The 20374-nt window shown below is 28.6% G+C and overlaps 1 protein-coding gene across 1 annotated transcript in view; it reads right to left on the bottom strand.

The window, feature by feature from the left end:
- LOC129984706 (hemicentin-1-like) overlaps positions 1 to 20374 on the bottom strand; it is a 523194-nt gene that overhangs the window by 39032 nt on the left and 463788 nt on the right. Inside the window, exon 10 of the mRNA XM_056094647.1 lies at positions 2822 to 2958. Coding sequence (XP_055950622.1) covers positions 2822 to 2958 — 137 coding nt within the window. The remainder of the gene's footprint in view (positions 1 to 2821; positions 2959 to 20374) is intronic.

The following is a 20374-nucleotide window of genomic DNA, read 5'->3' on the forward strand; positions in this document are numbered from 1 at the left end:
TATTATCGAAAATACATAAATGCACAATAGGAAGGAGCACATCAAAATTGCATAATTACAAGTATGAAACAAATAAAATCAAATAAAAGATTTTAAAAATGAATTGAATGATTCTTCATTTAGCTTAATTTCAATATATACATATAGTCATTAATAGCATTTGTTCAATTTTTACACAATTTAATGATATAAAATACTGTAGAATTATAGACTGGATTTCAGAACTTTATGATAGAAATGACAAGCAAGCAAATATTATAAATACCATTCACAAATAATTAGATAGCAATTGCAATTCAAAAAGAATAATTAAATTTTTATTTATACGTTTTTTTTCAAAGAGAATTTTGATTAAATCTATTTTTAAACAAATTCAGTAGGCATTTTTTAATGTTCTCTGAAGAAACTTTCAAAGCATATTTTCAATGAAAAATAATTTCTACGAAACTGCAATAATTCAGAAAAAAAAAGTCCTTTTTTTTTTTTTTTTTTTTTTTTTGCAAAGCTTTTTAAAAATTGCACTATATTCTAGAAATAAATTAAAATAATATTTTAATTCATTTCTCAGGAAATTCTCTTTATTTGGGAAAATAAAAGTAGAAACTTAATTTAATTTACTAAGTTCCCCTTAGCAGAAATCTTAAAAAAGAAAAAAAAAAATGTAGAAAATTCATATTATACGCAAGAATATCTTTACATCCATAAATTGCATAAATTGCAACAGAATAAAATGTGCATTATTGTACAGATAGAATTTTTATCTGAATCTTATTTTAAAAGAAGAATTAATTGGTAAATTATATATTATCCAATCCATTTTCTGATTATAATTTTATTCGCATAAAATTTAAAAATAATATGTTTAAATACTTATGTTGAGAAAAAGAAATTGTTTATTTTTTCCGTCTCAAATCCTTTAAAAAAAGCCCTGCAAAATAATTTAATATTGCTCAAAGATAAGAAAAATTATTCACATTTTCTTTATTTATAATAATGGTAAATCTAGTAAAAAAGTCTCCTCAATAAAGAAAAATAAAAAAAGAAAACTGATTAAATGAAATTAGGTATAAAAATTAATCTGTATAGTGGTATAAAAATCAAACACATTAACATTTTACAAATATGGTAAAGATACATTTATAATAATATTATTCAATTCATAATTTCTTTTTTAGTTCATAATTTCTTTTGAACGAAATACTTTGATCTCATGAGTATTAAAATATTTATTATATGCGATATTAAGTTACATATGTTCAAATTTTATTTTAAGATCAATATATTTTCAGAAAAAAAAATGTATAACTTGAGTTTAAAATGTCGGCTTTTTATTGTTTAATGAAAATTTGGATTTCGTTGAACAATGTTTAAATACATGCATTTATAAAACAATATATTGTACCCTTACGTATATAAACTGTCAGTATCTAGGTGACGAAGCTTCGCAAGGCAGTTTTTTTATTTTGGTTTGTAAGAACTTGTTTTTTGGAAAAAAAATATTTAGATACGAATCACATACTTATTACATATTGTTACAAAGTTGTAATTTTGCTTCCCAGCACGAATAGTGTCTTCGTAAGAAAGACCGTCGTATGATCAGCCCTGTGGATGCTGATCGGATGCCGCGTCAATGACCTTAGAGCTTGGCGACAAACTTGGCGACAAAATAGATAATGCTGGAAACTTCGAACATTTTAACGATCCATCCATTAGTAACTCAGATACACCTGATTGGAATAGACGATTCTCGGTCCGCCTCCCGGGAGCTTTAAAAGGCGGCAGTCTCAAGCTGCAGTGAATCGTAACAAGTAACGAGTTTTCGAGAGTATAGCGAAGCAACGGCGGAGTGAGTTGAACGGTGGAGCGACTGCCGAATCTCTGTGTGCCGAGTCCTGTTGTCTACTACCGAGTCCTGTTGTCTCGTGTGTAGTAGCCGGTTGTGAGAAGTAGTGAGTCGGCTACTAAGGCGTGAGATAGGAGAGACCGTAGAGCTCCGAGGATCCCCTCTCCTGTTGGATTCTGTCTGGCCGCTTCGTGTGCTGCGGACGATTACTACTTGTGGGCTACTGTTTGCTGTAGATTGCTGCTGTGTGCTCTCCTGTGTTCGTCTCGGCTGTAAATATTTTTCGTCTCAGTGCTCGTGTTCTTAGTGTAAATAAGCGTCGTCGTTGTTTTCTGCTGAGGCCTGCTGATTGTATTTTCACACCATACACCCACAGCAAGGCGAACCAGTGAAATTTCGTAACAATATGAATATTTTTCAATCTTACCTACATATGAGCTTATCATTTAAATGAAAAAAATCATGAATCCCTTAGTTTAACATGTTTAGAATGTGTTATTAGAATTGGTTAACACAATAACTGCATTCTTGCTGTTGAAAATTCAAAAACAAATAAATTCATTATTTTAATTAATACAAGCAAATTGTTGATTTTTCTAAAAAAATATCTACTACAATTAGAATAAGCACTGACTTCCATTATTAAAGTATTCCATTATTAAAGTCTTTCACCGTAATACGTCATTTAATACAAGTCATTCATAGCAGTAATGCCTACTCAATGCTTTAATAAATTATTACAAATAACTTCACACCATTTAAAACATTTGCTTCATTGCTTTTTTGATGATTTATATTATTATTATATGATTACGATATTATTATTATGATTATTTAGGGTTTTGAATTATATCGAAATTTGTTGATAATTTTTAAGGAAACTAGTTCTTTTAAAATTATAATTAATAAGGGCTTTGATCAAGAGTCGGATTTCGAAATAAAATCCGTAACATGAAATGAATGGAAGGACTACTCTACCCCCATGGGTCTGTGCTTCTTCTCCAGGTATATCCTTCTGAAGTAGTAGATGCAGACAGCGATCACGATGAGAATGGACGCTGCCACACCAGCGCCGGCGGTGATGGCAGAATGATGCCACACGTCTTCGGATCCATCTGCAACAGAAAACGATAAACATTATGGTATTGAAAAATAAGAAATAGAGATTTTCTTCAATTATCTAGATTTCAGTTCTATGATACAAATTAGCATAAATCTTTATCCTATACTTTAACTATCCTATACTTTAGCATAGCATTGGTGTACAATAGTTACGAAATATTCACCTTTGGCGTGAATATACCGTTTTTCTGAACCTATCGTAACATTCTTGGAGAGTTATTTGACGATGAAATCTGACATGGGGTTAACTATTTTCGAAAATCAAACCTGTGTTTTAGATGCGTTTTTTCCAATCGATAGAAACAAAAAGAATTGTTAAGAAAATAGAATTGCAATCACAAAATTCCATGCCAAATTTAATATATTTAATTCATTGCATTTTTGTATTGGCGCGTTTATATGCTTCTGAAATTACAGACCGATAGACAACCAACTCTTAATTGGATTTGGTTTAAAATTTGTTAGGTCTCTACACTATAAATATTATAATGTTATGTATATCATAATAAATGTTATGTATAATGTTAATAAATGTTAGGTATAAATATGTTATAAAAATGTTAAATGTTATGTATAATGTTAATAAATGTTATGTATAAATATGTTATAAAAATGTTAACTGTTATGTATAATGTTAATAAATGTTATGTATAATGTTAATAAATGCTATGTATAAATATGTTATAAAAATTTTAAATGTTATGTATAATGTTAATAAATGCTATGTATAAATATGTTATAAAAATTTTAAATGTTATGTATAATGTTAATAAATGTTATGTATAAATATGTTATAAAAATGTTAAATGTTATGTATAATGTTAATAAATGTTATGTATAAATATGTTATAAAAATTTTAAAAGTTATGTATAATGTTAATAAATGTTAAGAATAAATATGTTATAAAAATGTTAAATGTTATGTAAATTATTAATAAATGTTATGTATATGTCTAATTATATCCATCAAGCTCTCTTCGTTTTGTAATTATTGTGTTAACTTATATTCTAACGGCCGGACAGACAGACTTCGTCTGAACGAACTTTCCTCAAATTTTGGCAGAAATCTACAAAACACTATGTGTACGAGGAAGTAAAAAAAAATGGCTAAATCTGGAACAACATAGCATGACACTGAACTAGAATTAATCCGGCATAAGAAAGACATTAAATTTCAATATATTATAAAACATTGATTTATTATTTGTTCTTATACTTCAGTGATGAATTTTAGTAACAAATAACAATGGCCAATATCACATAAATATTTCATTTTGGGCCTAGAAATATTTTACCATTCGCGTCTAGACATTAAAGCATGATCAAATTTATTATCGAATGCCATCATTAAAGACTTATCATAACAAAATAATTTTTATGTTAAAATATTTCCGTAATTCACAAAGGAAAGATGATTTCTGTCTTAAAATTTCTTTCAATTTTTAATCAATAAAAATTATAATTAGAATGTAAAAAAAAACTGCCTATGAGGTACAAGATCCTATTCTTCAATCCATGCCTAGTGAATTAATTGTCTAAGACAGAAACCTTCGTAATATTTTTGAGCCGTTGCTTTTTATATAACAGCAACTCGAGAATTAAGCATTACTTTAATCAACTCCACACCTCCTTTCCCTTTTCTAAGAAATAGTTCTGCAGACATATTCATTTAGGTTTTCAAATCTGTCCTGTTACATCCTCTCCCAGAATAAATTTACCTTTCTAGTTTAATTTAGTGCATATCCGCTATTTCCCCATAGCCTTCTCCAGAAATGGCACATCAAAGGTGACTTTGAACTTGAACTAGCATATTAGACTAAGTAGCACAGAGATTCAGCAATTGCTATGATATTAGCTTTATGGATATCTCACAAGTAGCTCCTGAATATCAGGGTAGTAACTCAATGGATGCATTTAGTTACTTAGTACAAAGGGAAGTATCCATATGAGCTGAGGTTTGCCAACCACTGTACTATCTTAGTATAGTAGAGATTGCTATAATACTAAAGATATGCTAGGTAATGCATGTTTCACTTTGAAATCTTGGATTGAAAGAAATTAATGCATTTTTAATCCTTTCAGACACACAATTTCTTTTTTTTTTCGTGGTAACGTTGGTCTAGGTATATACATATAATAGATTTTAATTCCCGTCGGCTTAATAATATGTAACATATTTTGATTGAAGTAGAATGCAGGTTTGAAACAGTGAAGAAACTTGGTATCTTTAATTTCGTTTTATTCTATTCCGAGTGGCAGACATGGTTGATTATATACAAGAAAACGCAGCACGGCACACACAGCAGTAAGAAAAGGGAAAAAAGGGCCAAACAGATGATCACTAGCCTTATATAACATTGGATTTTTGACCAGGCGCCAATTCAATACACGTGTGACCTTTGACACCTTTTGAAGGGTAAAAGTTTCACTTTCATTTAATACGTAGTGCTGATGGCGCATTATTTTTACAAAGTGATTAATTAAATCGAAAGTGGAATTGGATCACGAAATAAGAGAATATTTTAGAATGAAGTTACTATGGGCTAAATTAAGATAAAATATTGGAAATTAATTAAATTGAAATTAGAATTAAAATATCATTGCATACATATATAAAAAAGTTATAATTCATGCAGGAATATGGTATTTGTTAGACACTAAAGAAATGAATTTTCTTAATAACTTGTCAAAACGTATTATCAGATTAAGGGAATTACTTTTAAAATGGTATTTATAAAAAGAAACCAACGCTCCTAAAAGGATGTTAAAGATGCTATTTCAGACTGAATTGGAGTATGTGGTACTAAATTATATCAATTAAAACCAGGCTAAAATTACCTCTCCGAAATTTACCGCCATACTTTCTAATAAAGGTGTTATCTTTCTCAAATTTCCATAAAATTGCGTTACTTTGATGTATGCCCTGAATGTTCCTGAGATCTGAGTGTTCAAATTTGTATTCCAAAGGCCAGCTAATGGGCGTTTTATGTTTAACAACTTAGTAAAGTAAAGGTAGTGTGTAATTTGGACTTATTTTTGTCAGCTGATTTATACAAAAAATTAACACGATTACAATTTTAGTAATAGGATTACTTATTAAATTTTATTTAATCAAGTCTCTGCATTTTTGTGTAGTTACGATTAAATACATACAAAGGATGTTGTCTTACGGAAAGATTCCATTTAAAACTTCATACGAATCCGTACTTTCGAGGCTAAATTTCTATGCCAACATTTTTTCTGTTGTTTTATTTTGTTTTGAAATTTCTGCATACCATAGTTAATTAGTATCCTTGCTAAATTATTACACACAATAAAATTGATATATTTATTCAATAGAAAACTGCTGTGTTAATTGTATGCTTTATTTTTTTCCATATTTTTTTTGTTACTGTGTTAATTACTGAAGGCATTTATAGACGGAAAATCATTCAAATTATAAATGTCAAAGTTGTTTTCAATAATATTTTTTTATTAAAAGAAAATATCGACTTATATGGGGCTAAAACTGCAAATATTATTTCGTCAAGAAAATAAATAATAATTTTTTTGAAAATTCATTCGTGATTCCCTTTATATTGAAATAATTTTAGAGAACGCTGTATGGTGAGTCGAAAATTGCGACGTTCCGTTCTATTCCGAGAAAGGCTGATTATTTGTGCATTTGAAATATATTTCGCATACAGAATTTAATAGCATTCAAATAAAGCACGATGTAAAATCAGGTTTATTCCTCAAAATAACGTAATGTATTCAACTCGCGGAAAAGTTTGAAAGTATTCTTCAAAAGTTAATTTGAGAAATCAAATAAATGGTTTTTTTTTAATGTAAAGCTTATGTAGCAAAAAAGAGGGATATTATATGCTGATTCCAGGAGAGAAAAAGGGGAAAATGCGATTCTATTCTCTAAAGGGGTAAAACTAGAAAAAAAAATATTTTTTTAATTTAATTTTTTTAAAATTATATTGAATTGCTTTTTTTTAAAAAAAAATTAAAATAAACATTTCTCTAGAATGAAAAATAGAAACAATTCAGTGAAAAACTGGGATAAAAGAATTAAAAGGCAACTCTCGAGACTCATAATTCGTGGCATCTGTTCATTTATTTCAAAAAATATGCTTTTTGATAATGGAAATTCTTCAAAGTGTTTTATATATTTTTTTCTTACCCTAACGTCATGAATAATTAATCTATTTTTATCGTATGAAATAAAAATTTAAAATAATTTTTGGAGCGTATTAGATGTCATTATACAAATAAAATTAGTAATATTTTTCCCATTTAATTTTTATCGATTCGCTCAAGATTTAATAATTTCAAACTATTAATTTCTCTGAAAGTATTCCAATGATTTGAAATCAATTATGACCAAGAAAAGAAATTTCAAGAATAAAATAAAATAAATTTTTAAAAAATGTATTTTCAAATAAATGTATAAAGGGAATTCTTCTTTATTTTGATTTTCACGGAATAAATTATTTTATTAATTAATTTAATGAAACTGAAATTGAATCGAGTATCCACAATTATAAGATAAGTCTTTGACAATTTCATTTTAAGAAATGAAAAATCATTCATTTTTTTCATCTTTGAAACTCATTATCTTGTGAATAATATCTAATACAAATTTTCTCAGGCTTATGAACCCTTATAATTTTAAAAATAATTTTATGAAACAAAAACAAAAACAAAATTAATGATGGAATAACTATTATCACATAAATTTTTGTTGTATTTTCATTAATTTATCTGCCGAACTCTAGTATCGAAATTACGGAATTCTTGGAACCTAGAGTCAATTCCTTATTTAAACCATATTCGAAATTAAATGCATTACCTGTATTTCTGGGAAATTGATGGTGGTTGTCTCAATATTTGTTAGCTGGCGAAAGAAAAATAACCAAAGCTATAACTCGCAAGGATGAGATTTTGTATACATGTGGATTGTTCATTCAAGAAAATATTAAACTGCAATAGCGACTCATTTCTGAGAAAATAATCTTCACATTTTCAGCATAGCATATATACAAATAATGTGTCACCGGCGCAAAACGTTCAAACATAACAATGGATAAAGAATTGGTCTTGTATTCCTGAGACTAGAGTTCGGCCCTGAGCTAATGTTTTTTTTTATTTATTTGTTTTTCTTTCTAAATTATTTCAAATTTATTAATAATTCACAAATAGTTAAATTAATACGTTTTTCATTTTTATACAAACATTAAACTTTATAGCTTTATTCTTGGATTATAATTTAATTTTTAGAAGCAAAATAATTATATATATGAATGCTTTTTTTTAAATATTCAAAATTACATAAATTGAATGAACATTCTAAATATATACTACCATTGTACTAAAACTAAAGAAAAAAATTTACTTGGCAAGCTTTAGCTTCTTTTGCATCTTGTAAACACGCGTATGGAAGATCTTTTAGGATAGCTAGAGCCCTTTGATAGTTATTTAAATTCTATTTTTTTTAAATTTCAATTATGAGTTTTTTACCGGTGTAATACCACTTTTGGCACACACCTAATCATCATCAGAATACAAAATCTCATCCTGAACTGAATCGTCATCTCATGCCCTTCCCTTGTCGGAATAAATTAATAAAATTAAAAATTAATTTATACGAATTAATCAATAGTTAACAGCTGAAAATTCAAATAGAATAGTTTAATAAGAAAAAATATCTCGTAAATCAGAAAGAAACGAATGAATTTCTTTAACAAAATTTCCAATAATATTCTTTAGTAAAATTTATCTTAAATATTATATCAAACATTGATGGCTGAATTATTTTGTTTAAATTAAAATACGGCTGAATACATTGAATTGTGATCATACAGATTTGAAGCATTTTTGTTTTAATTCAAAAATGCAGGTGGAATTTCAATTAATTACAAAAGCATTGTAGAATAGCGCATTTCAAAGTCAAATGGACCGGGGAATTTACAGTGAATCGTTATTTCCTCTCTACTATATTGACAGGTGAATTCGTGAATTCTATGGGAGCAATTTCTACCGCATATTAAAAGAGTAGTATAATTCGCTATAGTATGGATAAGGTTCCAATTTCGCAATAGTTACTTCGGATGAGGAATTTCATGCATTTTGGATAATGCAAGGCCTTTCATTGTAAATTCTGATTAGTCGTCTGATAAATGTCAGATAAAATCAATTTGAATGCGATCCTTTGAATCTACTCTGTTTTGAATCAAAGAGTTCCATACAAAATAGTTTGACAGAAACTATTCTGATATCTCCAGTTCATATTTACAAAAGTATCTACATGTTCCAGAGAAATCGATTTATAATATCCTGGTTGAGAGGAGTATTGTTAAGTAAAAAAAAATGTCTTGTTATAAGAATGCTTGGTTATAGAGATATAATTTTCAAAATACTTAATACAAATAATGCAAAAAATTTTAAAAATTCAGATTGAGGACAATATATGAATAGTAGAAACAATTATCCTAATATAATTATTTAGAATATCTATTTCGTTAAGGACCTGTAATTCATTTCCCTACAATTTTAATCTAGTTGTTAGTTAGGAAGAATGACTTACATGAATTCTTATTGGATGCTGGAGCCGCCTGCCTTTTTAATTTATTACTTAGTAAGAGAGAGTGATACATGGATTCTTATTGGATGCTGGATCAGTCTGCTGTTTAAGTTTATTACTTAGTTAGAAAGAGTGATTTACATGGATTCTTATTGGATGCTGGATCAATCTGCCCTATTAGTCTAGTACTAAAAAGAAAGAGTGATTAACATGGATTCTTGATGGATGTTGGATAAGCTTGCAATGAATCCCCGAATTCGGGATCAATACAGTCGACAAAAATTAAGATTATGCAAAATACAAGAATTATTGGTCTATCTCCATTACGAATCGAACGCTATAAGGTCTTATAAAACCTTCAGCAATGCCATGCTTCATCTGAAAATTTATATAAATTCGATAGTATGCATCATTCAGTAAATGCTCTCTTTGGAATGCTCTCTTCTTCTCTTGCGTACAGCCGACCACCCCGCCACCACTGAACGTAGCAGTATCGACAGGATTTGTCTTTGGAATGCTGATCGCATAGTGAGCTATCTAGTGGTTTACACTGATCGCTGTATTTACTATTCAGAAATTTTTTGTGCGCTTGTGACTTTTGTACTTTATAGGCATCATGGCTACATTTGTGCTACTTGCATTCTGTGTTTTCTGGGATATTTTTGGAATAAAATACAGTTTCTAATCATTCAACGATGGAGTTTATTTAGCATACATCCACCGGATGGTATACGTAACAATATAAATATTTCTCTTGCGAGGCTTCGAAAAATTGGTTATTTAACTGCAGAAATTGGCAACACTTGTAGCATCTGATGGATCAAATGAATGTAAACAAAAGAGAGCGATATGGTTTTTACCACTTCTTTTTGATGAGTCAATAATGAATTTCACCCTTGTTGTTAAAAAGTTCAATAGAAAATGAATTCAACATGCAAAGAATAAATTGTAGAAAATTTCGAAAATTATTCAGCAAGAAGAGATAATTTTTTTCAAGACGTTCTTGCTTGCTTGAATAGTTGTGTTTAGGATAATATATTTCAAATATGAATGCAATCCTTATGAGGTTAAACAAGATGTAATTTACATTCATATTCTGTGATTGTATTAATTTCTTAAGAGAAATATAATCACATTAACTACTTAACTATTTTACCCATCCCGAAGCATGTTGCTTTTCTCAAAATTGAATATTTATCCTTGCACCTTGGTTAATACTAAATCTGCTACGGCTTTGCCTATTTCCTTGTGTCTTTGACAGTATTGGAAGTCTAGAGATCTAATGGCGTCATAACCAATCTTCTGGGCATTTGTAATAAATAAATAAACACTCGTTATTTTCTTGCTACATGTGAATATACCTCCTTTATATACAGAAAAGGCCTTTTTGAGAATCAGCATATCTATTCTGAGTGGATTTAAATTTAAAAAAAGAAAAAAAAAGAAGTCCATTACAAAGGTTATTACAAAGGCATATTACAAATGTTTTATCAATAAAAAATAACTCGTTCCTTGGATTTTATTTATAGATTATTAAAATCCTTTTCTATCATTTCTTTTTTTATAACTTTATAAATTTATTTATTTTAAACTAATTGTTAAATTAAAAACTAAATTGTTTGTTTCCTCAATGCCTACAAATCAAGAAAAGAGAAACTTTTCTAGGCCAGGAAATTACATTAAAGTAATGCTAAAGTTACTTTGCTAATCGAAGTTAAAGCATCAAAGGTCAATCAATTAAGATCAATCATAATTTTTTTTCTCGGTATCTTCACTAGGACGCACAGTGTTCTCAGAGTAACGAGCGAAACTAGCAAGACTCAATTCAGTAGTGAATCCATAAGATTTGTTTTGTGATAGTTTTGAATACAAAGACTCCTAAGGAAAAGCGAAAGGGAGATTAGAAATTGTAGAGAAAATACTATCATCTTCGAAGATGAAACGTTATCTACATAAGTATATGTAAAATAACTGACATTTTTTAATGAATGATTAAAAGAACAATAGAAAAGAAAATTCCCTATCATTCAAATGATAATTAACTTTGGATTTAAATGAATTTTTGTGAAGTATTCAAATGACTGATAGAGGGATTTCATTTCTTTTTCTACACATAAAGTAAATATAGTCGAATCATTTTATAACGACTAAATCTTTATGTGACAACATTTTATTTCAAATTTTGAGAGGTATGAGAGGATTTCAACAACTCCAGATATAAGCCCTAATATGGCAAAACAGTTTTTGTTTATAAAAAAAATAAGCTAAAAAAATATATGGTCATTTCGTCCAGTTGTTTTCCAATTGTAAATATATTTTTCTTTGTTTTGTATTCATTTTATAGTCTTCTGTCCAGTCCTTTTTGTTATGATCATAAATACTTATTATCGGCGATTGACAGACATAATTTCTCTTAGAAATTTCCAAAGAGTTTATGTAAAATCTTACTATTATCTGCCTATCAAGCACATACATATACCAAGAAATAGTAATTTTTAATTCTTTCTATTCTATTTCAAGCTAATATATTTATGAATAAACACACCGTATAAAAAAGTTTTCTAAAATAATACTTCGAATTTTATATTAAGTGTTATAACATCATATATGTGTAAATGAAAATTAAAAATGCTATGAGCATTATGATCAGAATTTTTGAAGCTCGATCTTGAACCAGTCTATATATATAAGATGATTATTAAAAAAAAACTATCCCGATATATGAGCCCGTAATTATTATACCGTTAACAGGAACGGAATAAAATTTTGGTTCGATGTATTTTAGTGTATTTCTCCATGAGTCATATGAAAAACAACATTTAAGCTCTAACAGTTATGTTTACAGTGACAAAATTTCAAAATTTTCAAATGGCAACACCCAAATTTTTTTACTGGAATATTTTCACCATAGAGAAACAGTGGTGTGCCTGCTTACCAGAGACGTGACGTGACGTTTAATAGATTTCTTTCGGCATGGTAGGTGCTTTAGTTCCAGGCACATTTTATTGTGCTTCACAAATTTCCCACTTGACTTACTTCAACCACGATGATACTTTGCATGTGGCAGATGGGGGCTGGAACAAAAGCGCGTGTCATGCCGAAAGGAATCAGCTGTACTTCACGTTCCTGATAGGCACACACCACAGGTGTTTTCTCTTTTATTCTTAGTCTTTTAAGGTTTGTGATTTCCGTGCTAGATACAGTTCCAACGCTATTCAATGTTCTTTTGTCATGGAGAACAAATTTCAATAAAAAAAAGCTGGTGTTGTCATTTGAAAATTTTGTAATTTTGTCACTATAATCGTAACTGTTGGAGCTTAACTGTTGTTTTTCATATTATTCTTGATCTCATACCTCAAATTATGTTGAGCACCAATTTTATTCCTTTCCTGTGAGCGGCATGGTAGTTACAGTCTCATACATCGGGATAGTGTTTTTTATAATCATCCTGTATGTATATTAGTGAAACATATCTGAACGAGCACCCCTGCACTGTTATTACTCTTCTCAACAGCTAATAATAATTGCCGTAGAATTTCTAGTCTAGAAACATATTGTTAAAACAATCCTAGATACAGCCCTCCTTCCTATACCCTACGACTGGAAAGGTGATGTCCTGTTCAACTTCCATGAAATCAATTTCTTCGTTTTTTTCAACTTAAGCATTAATTTTAAATTAAAGGTGAAAAACAAATGGGAAGAATAAAACGAACAAGTGAGAAAAATCCACAAGAACGTGAAATCGAAATTAATAATTTATTTTCGAACTTGGAAAGAAAAACAGCCTCTGACCTCTAAAGAGTAAAAAGATTGAAGCTGCCAAACCCAGAGAAAGAGGCTAATTTTGAAACAAGCATAGATTTTTGTTCTCTTAGTGCATTATTTGAAATTTAGAACAGCATAATAAATTCACGATTTATAAAATATTGGAAAGTAACAAATTTTTAATAATAAATCTGTAACAATCTTTTAATAGCAGGAATACTGAAAATTAATAAATAGTGAAAGGTCACAAATAAATAAACTCAAGAGATTTTCAGATTTTCAGTTAATTTGATAAATAAGCTCATTTCTATACAATCACTCCAAATCAAATAAGGATTTATTTTTCTAATTAAAAAAAATATGACCATCAACGAGAAAAAAGTACACCCAAAACTAAAAGCAAAAAAAGTAAGCAGAGACAAATTGTTAAATTTTTTTTCCAAAAGAATTTGAATTTTTTCTAATAAACTATTTATATTTTTAGATAAGTCACAAAAATCATTGAGTCAGAAAACATAAATTAGGAATTATTTAAAAATTATTCTGTTTTCCAAAAATGAAAATCTTTTAAAGTGGCCAGTCCTTCTAAAAGACCAATTTTGCTTTAAATTGAGTTTATGCTGTACAAAGATTCCTTTACACGTGTATCCTTTGACACAGTTAACTGTGAGCGAGTCCAACATTCCAGCTGAAAATAATTAAACTATTACATTTTAATGAGATAAATAATCATAAAGAAAGCAGTCGAAAATTTAATAATTTTTTTTTCTAAAAAACTGTCATAAATTTAATCCGACTGGATTATTCTAAAATAAATATTTGAATTTTAATGTAACGACACATTGCATTTACATAAAAGAGGAAACTGAAAAACGAATGACTATTTTTGTAAATTACTTTCTGCTTCTTATTAGTCGCTTGAAAAAAAAATTAAGAATTTTAAAAAACATGCCTCTTTATGACGAAAGAAAATCAGTTCGTATAGTTGAGCATATTAACACCATCTGCTCATTGGTACAACATTCCTTTAGCAATTCACTTAAATTTTGATGTAAAAATATATTGCATTTACATAGAAAAGGAAGCTGTAAAGCAATGATTATTTATATAAATTAGCTTCATTTTCCTATTAGTAATTTGAAAAAAATACGAGCTTTAAAAACACATTTTTATGTGGAATGAAATTCAATTCATATTGCTGAGGTCATTAACACCATCTGGTCATTGGCCCAACATTCCTTTAGCAATCCATTTGAATTTGAATATAAAAATATATTGAGTTGCAAAGAATAGAAAGCTGAAAAAACAATGATTATTACTGTAAATTATTTCTCCTTCCTATTAGTAACTTGGAAAAAAAATCAAGTCTTTGAAAAACGCGCGTTTTTATGTGGAACGAAAAATCATTTCATTTTACTGAGGTCATTAATACCACCTGGTCATTGGCCCAACATTCCTTTAGCAATCCATTTGAATTTGAATATAAAAATATATTGAGTTGCTAAGAATAAGAAGCTGAAAAAAACAAAGATTATTACTGTAAATTATTTCTCCTTCCTATTAGTAATTTGAAAAAAAAGTTAAAGACTTTGAAAATCACGCGTTTTTATGCGGAACGAAAAATCATTTCATATAGCTGAGGTCATTAATACCACGTGGTCATTGGACCAACATACCTTCAGCAATCCATTTGAATTTGAATATAAAAATATATTGAGTTGCAAAGAATAGAAAGCTGAAAAAACAATGATTATTACTGTAAATTATTTCTCCTTCCTATTAGTAACTTGGAAAAAAAATCAAGTCTTTAAAAAACGCGCGATTTTATGTGGAACGAAAAATTATTTCATTTTACTGAGGTCATTAATACCACCTGGTCATTGGCCCAACATTCCTTTAGCAATCCATTTGAATTTGAATATAAAAATATATTGAGTTGCAAAGAACAGAAAGCTGAAAAAACAATGATTATTACTGTAAATTATCTCTCCTTCCTATTAGTAATTTGAAAAAGAAAATCAAAAGTCTTTAAAACACATGCATTTTTATGTGGAACGAAAAATTATTTCATATGGCTGAGGTCATTAACATCACCTGGTCATTGGCCCAACATTCCTTTAGCAATCCATTTGAATTTGAATATAAAAATATATTGAGTGGCAAAGAATAGAAAGCTGAAAAAACAATGACTATTACTGTAAATTATCTCTCCTTCCTATTAGTAATTTGAAAAAGAAAATCAAAAGTCTTTAAAACACATGCATTTTTATGTGGAACGAAAAATTATTTCATTTTACTGAGGTCATTAATACCACCTGGTCATTGGCCCAACATTCCTTTAGCAATCCATTTGAATTTGAATATAAAAATATATTGAGTTGCAAAGAACAGAAAGCTGAAAAAACAATGATTATTACTGTAAATTATCTCTCCTTCCTATTAGTAATTTGAAAAAGAAAATCAAAAGTCTTTAAAACACATGCATTTTTATGTGGAACGAAAAATTATTTCATATGGCTGAGGTCATTAACATCACCTGGTCATTGGCCCAACATTCCTTTAGCAATCCATTTGAATTTGAATATAAAAATATATTGAGTGGCAAAGAATAGAAAGCTGAAAAAACAATGACTATTACTGTAAATTATCTCTCCTTCCTATTAGTAATTTGAAAAAGAAAATCAAAAGTCTTTAAAACACATGCATTTTTATGTGGAACGAAAAATTAATTCATATGGCTGAGGTCATTAACATCACCTGGTCATGGGCCCAACATTCCTTTAGCAATCCATTTGAATTTGAATATAAAAATATATTGAGTTGCAAAGAACAGAAAGCTGAAAAAACAATGATTATTACTGTAAATTATCTCTCCTTCCTATTAGTAATTTGAAAAAGAAAATCAAAAGTCTTTAAAACACATGCATTTTTATGTGGAACGAAAAATTATTTCATATGGCTGAGGTCATTAACATCACCTGGTCATTGGCCCAACATTCCTTTAGCAATCCATTTGAATTTGAATATAAAAATATATTTAGTGGCAAAGAACAGAAAGCTGAAAAAACAATGATTATTACTGTAAATTATCTCTCCTTCCTATTAGTAATTTGAAAAAGAAAATCAAAAGTCTTTAAAACACATGCATTTTTATGTGGAACGAAAAATTATTTCATTTTACTGAGGTCATTAATACCACCTGGTCATTGGCCCAACATTCCTTTAGCAATCCATTTGAATTTGAATATAAAAATATATTGAGTTGCAAAGAACAGAAAGCTGAAAAAACAATGATTATTACTGTAAATTATCTCTCCTTCCTATTAGTAATTTGAAAAAGAAAATCAAAAGTCTTTAAAACACATGCATTTTTATGTGGAACGAAAAATTATTTCATATGGCTGAGGTCATTAACATCACCTGGTCATTGGCCCAACATTCCTTTAGCAATCCATTTGAATTTGAATATAAAAATATATTGAGTGGCAAAGAATAGAAAGCTGAAAAAACAATGACTATTACTGTAAATTATCTCTCCTTCCTATTAGTAATTTGAAAAAGAAAATCAAAAGTCTTTAAAACACATGCATTTTTATGTGGAACGAAAAATTAATTCATATGGCTGAGGTCATTAACATCACCTGGTCATGGGCCCAACATTCCTTTAGCAATCCATTTGAATTTGAATATAAAAATATATTGAGTTGCAAAGAACAGAAAGCTGAAAAAACAATGATTATTACTGTAAAGTATCCCTCCTTCCTATTAGTAATTTGAAAAAAAAAAATCAAAATCTTTAAAAAAAAACGCGCGTTTTTATGTGGAACGAAAAATTATTTCATTTTACTGAAGTCATTAACACCACCTGGTCATTGGCCCAACATTCTTTTAGCAACCCATTTCAATTTGAATATAAAAACATAATGAGTTGCAAAGAGTAGGAAGCTGAAAAAACAATGTTTATTGCTGTAAACTATTTCTCCTTTCTATTAGTAATTTGAAAAAAAAAAGTTTTTTAAAAAACGCGCGTCTTTATGTGGAACGAAAAATCATTTCATATAGCTTAGTTCGTTAACATCATCACCTGGTCATTGGCCCAACATTCCTTTAGCAATCCATTTGCATTTGAATATAAATATATATTGCGCTACATAGAACATGAAGCTGAAAAAATGATGACTATTTATGAAAATTAGTTTCTCCTTTCAATTAGTAATTTGTGGAAAATAAAGGACTTTAAAAAAGCAAGCGTTTTTCTGCGGAACGAAAAACATTTCATATAGTCGAAACCATTAACTCCACCTGATCGTTGGTCCAACATTCCTTTAGCAATCCATTTGAATTCGAATGTAAAAATATATCGTTTATATAGAAAAGGAAGCTGAAAACACAATGTTTATTTATTTAATTTAATTTCTCCTTCTTAAGAGTAATTTGTGGAAAATAAAGGACTTTAAAAAAGCAAGCGTTTTTCTGCGAAACGAAAAACATTTCATATAGTTGAGACCATTAACTCCACCTGATCGTTGGTCCAACATTCCTTTAGCAATCCATTTGAATTCGAATGTAAAAATATATCGTTTATATAGAAAAGGAAGCTGAAAACACAATGTTTATTTATTTAATTTAATTTCTCCTTCTTAAGAGTAATTTGAGGAAAATAAAGGACTTTAAAAAAGCAAGCGTTTTTCTGCGGAACGAAAAACATTTCATATAGTTGAGACCATTAACTCCACCTGATCGTTGGTCCAACATTCCTTTAGCAATCCATTTGAATTCGAATGTAAAAATATATCGTTTATATAGAAAAGGAAGCTGAAAACACAATGTTTATTTATTTAATTTAATTTCTCCTTCTTAAGAGTAATTTGAGGAAAATAAAGGACTTTAAAAAAGCAAGCGTTTTTCTGCGGAACGAAAAACATTTCATATAGTCGAAACCATTAACTCCACCTGATCGTTGGTCCAACATTCCTTTAGCAATCCATTTGAATTCGAATGTAAAAATATATCGTTTATATAGAAAAGGAAGCTGAAAACACAATGATTATTTATTTAATTTAATTTCTCCTTCTTAAGAGTAATTTGAGGAAAATAAAGGACTTTAAAAAAGCAAGCGTTTTTCTGCGGAACTAAAAACATTTCATATAGTTGAGACCATTAACTCCACCTGATCATTGGTACAGCATTCCTTTAGCAATCCATTTGAATTCGAATGTAAAAATATATCGTTTATATAGAAAAGGAAGCTGAAAACACAATGTTTATTTATTTAATTTAATTTCTCCTTTCTATTAGTAATTTGAGGAAAATAAAGGACTTTAAAAAAGCAAGCGTTTTTACGTGGAACGAAAAACATTTCATATAGTTGAGACCATTAACTCCACCTGATCGTTGGTACAACATCCCTTTAGCAATCTGTTTGAATTCGAATGTAAAAATAAATCGTTTGCATAGAAAATGAAGATGAAAACATACTGTTTATTTATTTAATTTAATTTCTCCTTCTTAAGAGTAATTTGAAAAACATAATAATAAGGGTTTTAAAAAACACGCGCTTTCATGTGAAATGATTACAAATTCTTATAAGTGAGAACATTAACGCCACCTGCTCATTGATGCAAATAGCAGGACATTTTAATTTTAATTTTAAAATATATTGTGTTTTACATAGAAAGGAAGCTGAAAAGACATCGAAAATTTCTATAAATTAGTTTCTTCTTCCTATGAATAATTTGAGGAAATAATTAAGGATTAAAAAGCCACGCATTTTAATATTTATATATTTGATAGCATTAACACCACCTGCTCATTGGTCCGACATTCCTTTAGTAAGCCATTTGAATTTGAATTTTAAATCATATTATGTTTACATAGCAAAAGAAGCTGAAAATCATTGACTATCTATGTAAATTAGTTTCTCCTTCATATTTGTAATTTGAAAAAAAATCATTAAAAAGTCCACATTTTTATAAGAACGAAAATCAATTCATATAGTTGAGCATATTAACGCCATTAATTCACTATTGTAACATTCGAGATCAAAGCAATTGATTCATCATTTTATCAGGCATGAAAGAGCCATTAAGATACTTGGAAATTTATTCATTTATTTCTAAAAACATATTAATGGATGCTGTCTTACATTAATGAGACTAAGTTATTAAAAATAAAATTTTAAAACTTATATATAAATATATATTATGTTTTCTTAGAAATAGAAGTTTTAAAAAAATCAAAAATGGTTCTTTTTTAAATTAGTTTCCCCTTCCTATCATTATTTTGAAGGAAATTAAGTGAATTAAAAACATGACATTTTTATGTCAAAAGAAAATAAATGCTTATACTTGAACCTATTAACGCCGCCAGTTCACCGGTCCGACATTTCAACTCAAAGCAATTGATTCATAATATTTCAAAGAAATAAATGCCATGAAAGAGCCATTAAAATACTCGAAAATTCATTTCTAATTAAATAGCTGGCATTTTTTCCCTATCTTAAAGCGTCGCTCAAGTTCCATTCTTTTAATAAATCACATCATGAAAAACAGAAAAAAAAGGTATAAAAGAAAAAATAACAATAAAAGAAATGAACGGCCATTATTTCGCAAGTCTTTTCAATTATTTTAAAAACCTTTACTTTCTTCGAATGAAAGAAAAAAATATCTGGAAAAAAAAATGGAAGAATGCTTAATTTTAAACGTGAGTTTTCTGAAATCAGAGACCACCTTTTCTTTTAAAGTAAGTCATTTGGAAGATCATTACGGTTTCGGCGTATATCAGATGTTAAATTCTTTATCCTCGCTTCTAAAAGAGAACTGGTATCCGGAAATAAAGTCAAGTATTTAAATTGTCTTTCATAATTAGGATTCTCTTCTGTGCTAACGGATGATAACTTCATTATAATTTTAATTAAGCTTTTTTAATGACTGCAATAAAACCAATCGGTCATCTATTTAAATTATGTAATTACATGCCTGTTATTTCTTTGTGTCAATTATCATGAGCGTTAATTACTTGGGATTTTTTTATTTTTAAGATAGGTTTTAAAATAAGGTAATGGAGTTCTGGAGAAA

Source organism: Argiope bruennichi, chromosome 9 (assembly GCF_947563725.1).
Source record: "Argiope bruennichi chromosome 9, qqArgBrue1.1, whole genome shotgun sequence".
In the NCBI taxonomy this organism is placed as follows: domain Eukaryota; kingdom Metazoa; phylum Arthropoda; class Arachnida; order Araneae; family Araneidae; genus Argiope; species Argiope bruennichi.